The sequence below is a fragment of the Ranitomeya variabilis genome, chromosome 5 (genome assembly GCF_051348905.1).
Source record: "Ranitomeya variabilis isolate aRanVar5 chromosome 5, aRanVar5.hap1, whole genome shotgun sequence".
Taxonomy (NCBI): Eukaryota; Metazoa; Chordata; class Amphibia; order Anura; family Dendrobatidae; genus Ranitomeya; species Ranitomeya variabilis.
Window position 1 is genome coordinate 26,215,875 of NC_135236.1, and position 9,260 is coordinate 26,225,134.

The window sequence follows — 9,260 nt, forward strand, 5'->3', positions numbered from 1 at the left end:
TACAAGTGACTCCTTATTGTGCATCTTGATACAGCCACAAGGCTAGTTTAAAGAGAGTCCTGGATATCAGCTGATGATATTTGTGAGCTTTTCTTTGCATCTCGAACAATTTTCCTGGCAGTTGTAGATGACATTTTTGTTGGTCTACCTTACTGTGGATTTTTTTTACAACCCCCCTGATTTTCCATTTGTTAATCACAGTTTGAATGCTGCTGACTGGCATTATCAGTTCCTGGGATATCTTTTTGTATCCCTTTCCTATTTTATACAGTTCAACTAACATTTCCCTTAGATACATTGACAATTATTTTTCTTTCCCCATGGCTCATAATCCAGAAATGTCAGTGGCTGGATGACAGATGCAGGAGTCTGTCAGAATCCCAGAAACTCACTCAGCTTTTATGCTTACATATTGATTACAAGTAAGCAGGTCACAGGTGAGGATGTTACCTTTAGTAGCCATTGAAGCCTATTTGTGTCAAATTCTGTGCATGTTATAAGGCCAGAAATCACCAGGGTATGTGAACTTTTATTCATGGTCATTTGGATGTTTTAGGTTGTTATCATGATTTGAAAAGAGAAAACACAGTAGTATTAGGATTCTAAATAGGAACCCGAGAGTGGACCCTCTGGGTCATGGCTCTAGAGCCCCTGAGGGAGAGTGAGCCAAATGGAACCACTGCATATACAGGGAGCAATAGGGGCAGGCCTAAGGGGGATGGAGACACAACAGCTAGAGCCAAAGGGGCGACTATAGGCAAATCAAGAGAAGACAATGAGGAATGAATGGAGAGGACAGGCACCGGGAAAGAAAGAACTGGAAATATGGGAAATGGTGGGAATCCAGGAACCAGACACTGAACGGTACAATGCTGCAAATGAGGAAACAAAAAATAGTAGAGACTGGAAGATAAGGGCAGAACTGGAAGTCTAGACTATACACTGGGCAGGCACGGCAGAGACACAGGGCAGGCACAGCAGAGACACAGGGTAGCCTGAGAACTGAAGAGAGCACTGGCAATGAATCCAGCGTAACACCATAGAAGCACAGGCGCCTTACCTCTGAAGATGCCAGGAATACTCAAAGGGTGCCACCATGTTAGGGCGGAGCCATAAGGTCACGACCTCCCAGGAAACCCAGCAGCGGAGGAAGCGCGACCGCGCATGCGCGAAGTGCTAATGCGCTGTGAACCAGAGAAGACAGGCGAAGAGCGGCGAGGGACCAAGTCGGAAATGCATCGAGTGATGGGAGAAGGAAGGTAAGTATCGGAGGCCATGACAAGCAGTTTGACAATAAATGGTTTCACCCAACCACTAACTATGAGTGGAGAAAAATTTTTGGTGTTATCATTTATATTCTTAGCAAAAATTCTGCTGGGGTATGTACATTTTTGATAAGGGCTCTGTCAGTGGTCATGTGACACCTCCAAAATGGCTGTATCAGAAAGGGTTAGTAAAAGCCTCTCCAGTTACCAGATTCCAATGGTTGCCTTGGCCTTTACCTGTGTAGAGGCTGAGAAGTTAGGTGCTTACCGTTGGTGTAGGCTGGCGGCGATATTTTTATCAGAACCAAGAGTGCAGTCAAGAAACCAAACCAATGTAAATCTGGCCTAGAAAAACTTTCTCTATCAGCTCCTAACAGTAATTCAGAACTATTAAGAAGGATGTGTTTATATCCAACTGGTTTCTGGTCATGATAACTCCACTATCATGAGCATCACTAGCAAAATGATAACAACACTTTCTAACAAGAGAGGACATCACAGGAGCAGGTAGCTGAAGATATGTGATGTGCCTCCCTTTATATGAGGAGAATCTTTACTGTCACACCGAGGTATTCGGAACGGGGATAGTTCACCACTGGACCACAGATTATACTGCGGAAACTGAACTCTAGGAACCAGCCGGACAAGGACATAAGATAAATTGTAAGACTTTATTGGTGACTTTAAGCAAGTCAACCCACAGGAAAAACACTCTAAACCAAGACACATAATTCCTCCAAGAGAGCACTGGCAAGTGAACCCCTTTATAGGGACTGTCCATATTCAACTATTGAGACTCAAGTGAAACGGTCAGACCCGAGAGGGAAAGAGGCACACTCAGAGAAGGGAACGGGAGGTCTTGTGAACCAGAGGAGGAATACCAGATGATCCGGAGAGTAATGACAGAGTCTGCAGCCAGATGATGGATGGATGGGACACGGCACTAGACGAAAACATGGAGTTTTAAAGTTAAGCAAGATAAAGACTGCACAAGCAAGCACTGGTCTAAGACCTGAGGATGGCAACAGGGAATACAACACCAAATTGTCCAGGCACCTACAAAATTAAGTGAGGACCTTAAATATACCCAGATCTCATCACGATTGGCTGAAAGGACATTTCAGGAAAAAGGGGGCACTGGTCCTTTAAATGCTCTGACAGCAGCGTGCACCCTATGCTCGCTGCCCTGCAACTAGTAAATGAGGGAGCAGAGGAGGCACGCCGTACAGACGCTGCAGCCTGGGGAAGCGTCGTCATGGGAGCGGGGAGTGGGTGAGCAGGACTTCGAAGACTAGGGGATGCCTGTGGACAGGTGGAACTCGAACCCCTTGCACCTTAGAACTGGGACCCCCTGGCCAGAGTGCTACACTTACCTTTGGAATAATATTTGTCCTGAAACAGTATATCAATTTTTTTCGTTGGCTTTGTTGTTACTTGATAAAATCCAGGGTCTCTCCTCTGGGTCATTACCTTTTCATTGTACCACATATTGTAAGGAATATCTCACCACATGAGAATCCAGGATTCTCAGCACCTCATAATGCAAGTTATCTTTGAGTGTCCTGGGAGATGTATCTCTAACTGGTTGAAACATAGCATGATATCACTTGAGCAGGAACCTGTGAAGCACATTTGGTATTTTGAAGGATTCAAGAAGATTCAGTTAGAAAACTTCAAGGTTAGTTACACTGATATTTTGAAAAGGGCAGATATTTTTAGGAAGCAGCTGGAGAGAAGGAACTTTAAGTTGGATATTTCTCATGGACAATGACTCTTCCTGTTCCCAACTTCAAAGCTTAAGTCCTTAGAATGACTCTTATTAGCAGCTGAGGCCAGGGTACCCTGCATCTTCTTCAAGTTTTATCTTACTTTAAACCAGATACAATTTAATTTATCCAAAGACTTTTCAATTTCTGTAGTATCTATTACAATGGTCAAAATGTAACTAAGATAAGAATGCAACTCAAGATTACAGAAAAGCTGAAATGTTTTCATGGATCCTTGACATTGGTAAGCAAAAAAATTAGAACAGAATTCAATGTGCAAATATTACAAAAATATGCATTCTCTAAAATGGCTACCATGGACAAGCTTAGCGTAAGCTACTCCATTTACTAGATCTTCAAATGTAATTATTTATTGAATTTTCTCAGGGAACCATAAGTTAGGGCCATGAAGTCATCTGCAGGCTGGTGGTGCAGGCTGGCATGAATGATCAGGTAGTTGGCTCCAAACAAGTAGGACAGTAGTGCTACAAAAGCATAACATAGGAGAATCTTCCATAAATATGCTGAGTTCCAGGAGGACACAGTAGGATAAAATAAAGGCAGATATATTGTTTGTGAACAATTCACATTTCAAATTTAGGAGATTTAATCGAATTTGGCCTGGAAATAAGATTCTGAACTTTATTATATGTGAAATAAAGGTTACTGAAGGCCATTAATAGTCATTACCTAAGCTTTGATAATTGTCCACACCCTAGTGCACAATCAGTAGTTATGTATAGGGTTGAGCGACTTTTGCTTTTTTAGGATCGAGTCGGGTTTCGTGAAACCCGACTTTCTCGAAAGTCAGATCGTGTGAAATCGGCCGATTATTGTGAAAAGTCGGGTGGCCGACCTAAACACGAAACCCAATGCAAGTCAATGGGGATTTTTTTTCCTCTCTCTCTCTCCTTCTCTCTCTCTCTCCGACACAATGTAAATCAGTACATTCCTCGGACTGTGTAAATCGCTACATCCAAAACGGTAAGATGGCGTTTCTACAACCACCCCCTGTGACGCCGCAGAAATCAAGACAAGACCTATGTCATCACGCTGCCCACACTCCTTCATTGGCTGAAAAAATGGCGGTTAAAGCGTCATAAGAAACGCGACTTTGGCGCGAAGATTGTGTATCGCATGGCCAATCCCACGCTGGGATCGGGTTGGGTTTCACGAAACCCGACTTTGCCGAAAGTCGGCGACTTATGAAATTGACCGATCCGTTTCGCTCAACCCTAGTTATGTGGTGGGTGAAGTTTGCATATTATTTTATTATTTTTACGTCTTCAAAACACTAAAATGTTGATCAGCCAGAAGACATTTTGCTGAATTAAAAGGAATCAAATCAGAAAAATAGTAGATTCTGACCAATCCATTTTTCTGTGAAATTTGCTGAAAATTTAATTTGCCTTTAATTGATTTACTTATCTCTAGTAGCAATACAACGTCTAATGGATTGAAAACAATGCTTTTGTTAACGATTTGATTCATAGTTGTATAAGACCTTCACATATTACCAGTGAGCAGAACATTTAAACTCAATGTGTTTAAAAAATGTATCTCATCTTTCGCATAGCTCTCCTAATCTCATTGTTCCTCAGACTGTAGATAATGGGATTCATCAATGGTGTCACCACTAAATACGACAGGGATCTGTATTTGTTAATATTGGATGAGCTCTCATCAGATGGAATCATGTAGACTGCGATTAGGGTGCCATAATATGTACATACTGTGGTCAGGTGGGAGGTACATGTGGAGAAGGCTTTTCTTCTACCATGAGAAATGTTAAGGATTGTAAAGAAAATGCAAAAGTAGGTAAGAATGATAAAAACAAATGGCAAAAATAGCATAAAGATTTCATAAACAAAGTCTTGCAGCATTACATTGGAAATATCTGAAGTGGCCAATTCCATTAAGGGACCAAGGTCACAAAAGAAATGGTCCATGTAATTCAAGCCACAGAAGTTAAACTGAATAACAACAAATAACTCACTTGAAATTAGCACAATGACCAAAAACCAGGCTCCGATAACAAGTCGAAGGCAAAGATCTGGACTTACTAGTGAGGAATATCGTAACGGATGACAAATGGCCAAATACCGATCATAAGACATAATGGCAATGAGGAAACATTGAACACCACAAAATATACCAAAGAAATAAAGCTGTGTCAGACAACCCCAAAGGGACAAAACTCCTTCCTCAACAAACATAATGCCTAACATCATGGGGATAGTGCTGGTGGTCAGTAAGACATCTGCTATGGATAAATGCTTCAGAAAGAAAAACATTGGAGTTTTGAGTTGGTCAGTGATGGTCACTAGAAGGATAATGAGAAGATTCCCTCCCAGTATACATATGTAACTCAGGGTAAGCAGAAGGAATAGAAGAGGTTTGTATTTGGAAAGACTTTGGAATCCAAGAAGACGTATCTGAGTGACTTGTGTCTGATTCACATCACACATCATTTATATGGCAATAAAAATCCAAGAATTCTTTTCTCCTAAAAATTAGGAGTATTTATTGAAGTTCAGGTATAAAGTTGGGGAATGTAGCCCACTAAAAACAAGTGATATATATTATACTTAGTGATGGTTTTCATTATTAGAGGAGGCTCAATAGAATTGTGGGATATTTTCATCTGTTAAAAGATATCTTTGCTTCTGATGTAAAAGCGAAATCTTCCAGATGTTCACGTTTTTTATAGTCTCAGAAGAACATAGGAAATGCCCACTGGATCCCGGTAATGACCCTCAAGTGAATGTTCTAGACAAAAGAGACTGGATGTTTAAATGAATTGATAATTATATTGCCTTCAGAGAATTTTTGCAAAAAGATGTCATGTTTGGTATGCTAAATACCCACAATGTGTAAGCTTACAAAAATATAAAGTACTTCACTGTATATGAAATGCAGTGAGATAGTTTTAAGCAGGAGTGTCACGAATTATGCAGTTAAAAATAATTTGAAAAATTAGAAGTGTTAATAGTTTATTTCTGTCAAATAGCAAAATGCAAAGTGAATGAACAAAACAGAAATGTAAATTAAAGTAATGTTTGATGTTATCAAACTTTGCCTTCCATACATGATCAAAGCATTAATCCTTCTTGCGACATTTACATACATTTCTTGAAGTAAGTTGGCTGGGAGGTTGTTCCAAGCATCTTGGAGAAGTATCTACAGATCTTCTGTGGATTTACTGTAGGTTTGCACACATTATTCTGTCTTTTTAAACAATCTCACACAAACAGGATGACTATGTTGAGATCAGAGATTGGTTGGGGCCATATCATCACTTTCAGAACGCCTTGTTTTTCTTATGCTTAAGATCGTTCTCCGTGGTCGTTCTTCATGACATTGGCTGATTCTCGTAGACTTTCATTGAGAACTTGTGATGTAGTTTCTGACCTCAGACCTGTCAGAAGCTGAGTTCATAAGATGATGCCATGGAAGTATTTATAGAGACCAGGATGGATGAACACAGAACTTAAAAACTTGCTAAAAAGGAAAGAAGAAATTTCTATCAAATGAAAAAAGTGGGCATTAGGGTTGAGCGAAACGGATCGTTCATTTTCATAAGTCGCCGACTTTTGGCAAAGTCGGCATCTCATGAAACCGAGCCAATCCCTGTGTGGGGTCAGCCATGCGGTACGCGACTTTCGCGCCAAAGTCGCGTTTCGATGACGCTAAAAGCGCCATTTCTCAGCCAATGAAGACGGATGCAGAGTGTGGGCAGCGTGATGACATAGTTCTCAGTCCCCACCATCTTAGAGAAGGGCATTGCAGTGATTGGCTTGCTTTCTGCGGCGTCACAGGGACTATAAAGGGGCGTTCCCGCCGACAGCCATCTTACTGCTGCTGCTCTCAGCGTAGGGAGAGATTGCTGCCACTTCTTCAGAAGCAGGGATAGTGATAGGCAGGGTACATAAAGCTACAAACCGCTTGTGCTGTAGCGATTTCCACTGTCCAACACCACCTTTTGTTTGCAGGGACAGTGGAAGCTACATTTTTTTTCCCTCAGTGCTGTTGCTCATTGGGCTGCCCTAGAAGGCTCCCTGACCCTGATAGCTGCGTTGCTGTGCCTGTGTGTACGCCGCTGTGCAAACCAACTGCTTTTTTCAAAGCACAAATCCTGTTTTTCCTTCCTTTCTGCACAGCTATCTTGTGTGTTTGTCCACACTTTTGTGTGCAGCAGTCCTTATTATAGCTGCCTGCCATACTTTTCTGAGATTACTGCAGGGAGATAAATATTGGCAAGTCTGCCTCCGTGCCATTGCTGTGGGTGGCATCTCTCTCTCATTGTGTGGCACCGAAATAAACCACTGTGTGATAATTGGCCATTTTTTTGTTTTTGGGTACATTCTCCCTTTTAAAAAAAAATAATTAGTGGGAGATAAATGTTGGCAAGTCTGCCTCCGTGCCAGTCCTGTGTGTGGCATCTGTCTCTCATTGTGTGCCACCGAAAAACACTGTGTGATACTTGGCCATTTTTTTTTTCTAAATTCTCCCTTTTCAAAAAAAATAATTAGTGGGAGATAAATATTGGCAAGTCTGCCTCCATGCCATTGCTGTGGGTGGCATCTCTCTCTCATTGTGTGCCACCGAAAAACACTGTGTGATACTTGGCCATTTTTTTTTTTCTAAATTCTCCCTTTTCAAAAAAAAAATTAGTGGGAGATAAATATTGGCAAGTCTGCCTCCGTGCCATTGCTGTGGGTGGCATCTCTCTCTCATTGTGTGCCACCGAAAACCACTGTGTAATACTGGGCCTTTTTTGGGGGGGGTAAATTCTCCCTTTTAAAAAAAAAAATAAGTGGGAGATAAATATTGGCAACTCTGCCTCTGTGCCAGTCCTGTGTGTGGCATCTGTCTCTCATTGTGTGCCACCGAAAACCAGTGTGTGATACTTGGCCATTTTTTTGTTTTTGGGTACATTCTCCCTTTTCAAAAAAAAATAATTAGTGGGAGATAAATATTGGCAAGTCTGCCTCTGTGCCATTGCTGTGGGTGGCATCTCTCTCTCATTGTGTGCCACCGAAAACCACTATGTAATACTGGGCCTTTTTTTTGGGGGGGGGGTAAATTCTCCCTTTTAAAAAAAAAAAATAAGTGGGAGATAAATATTGGCAACTCTGCCTCTGTGCCAGTCCTGTGTGTGGCATCTGTCTCTCATTGTGTGCCACCGAAAACCAGTGTGTGATAGTTGGCTTTTTTTTTTTTTTGGGTACATTCTCCCTTTTCTAAAAAAAATAATTAGTGGGAGATAAATATTGGCAAGTCTGCCTCCGTGCCAGTCCTCTGTGTGGCATCTGTCTCATTGTGTGCCACCAAAAACCAGTGTGTGATACTTGGCCATTTTTTTTGTTTTTGGGTACATTCTCCCTTTTCAAAAAAAAATAATTAGTGGGAGATAAATATTGGCAAGTCTGCCTCCGTGCCATTGCTGTGGGTGGCATCTCTCTCTCATTGTGTGCCACCGAAAACCACTGTGTAATACTGGGCCTTTTTTTGGGGGGGGTAAATTCTCCCTTTTAAAAAAAATAAAATGAGTGGGAGATAAATATTGGCAACTCTGCCTCTGTGCCAGTCCTGTGTGTGGCATCTGTCTCTCATTGTGTGCCACTGAAAACCAGTGTGTGATACTTGGCCATTTTTTTTGTTTTTGGGACATTCTCCCTTTTCCAAAAAAAACAGTTAGTGGGAGATAGATATTGGCAAGTCTGCCTCCGGGCCAGTCCTGTGTGTGGCATCTGTCTCTCATTGTGTGCCACCGAAAACCAGTGTGTGATACTTGGCCATTTTTTTTTGTTTTTGGGGACATTCTCACTTTTCAAAAAAAAATAATTAGTGGGAGATAAATATTTGCAAGTCTGCTTGAGTGCTGCTCCTGTGTGTGCCATCTGTCTCAAATTATTGGGGCACAGAAAGACTAGTGTGTAACATTGGGCCTGATTTTCCTTTCAGTGTCAGGCACCTATAAAGGTATATATAAATCCTACAGAAGTTTGAGTTTTTACAGTAACAAATAGCGTTACTTTGGTTACGTTTTGCAAACAATGAGGAAGTCTAGTGGAAGAGGTCGTGGCCGTGGGCGGTCATTGTCAGCTGGTAATGATGGTAGTGGTGGTGGAGCATCAGGTGGTCATGGTAAAAGCAGTACAGCACCTAAGTCTCGAGTTGTTGAGCCAAAAACGTTGTCTGCCTACACAAGGCCTCGAACGCTCTC

General features: G+C 41.7%; 1 protein-coding gene across 1 annotated transcript; it reads right to left on the reverse strand.

Moving 5' to 3' along the window:
- Positions 1-4,578: 4,578 nt before the first annotated feature.
- Positions 4,579-5,499, reverse strand: LOC143774750 (olfactory receptor 5G3-like). Its single transcript, XM_077262513.1, has one exon. The coding sequence runs from the start codon at positions 5,497-5,499 to the stop codon at positions 4,579-4,581; it is 921 nt and encodes a 306-aa protein (XP_077118628.1).
- Between the last annotated feature and the right edge of the window lie 3,761 nt (positions 5,500-9,260).

Coding starts and splice junctions, on each gene's coding strand:
- LOC143774750 (XM_077262513.1), bottom strand. CDS start 5,499: ATGTGTGATGTGAATCAGACACAAGTCACTCAGATACGTCTTCTTGGA.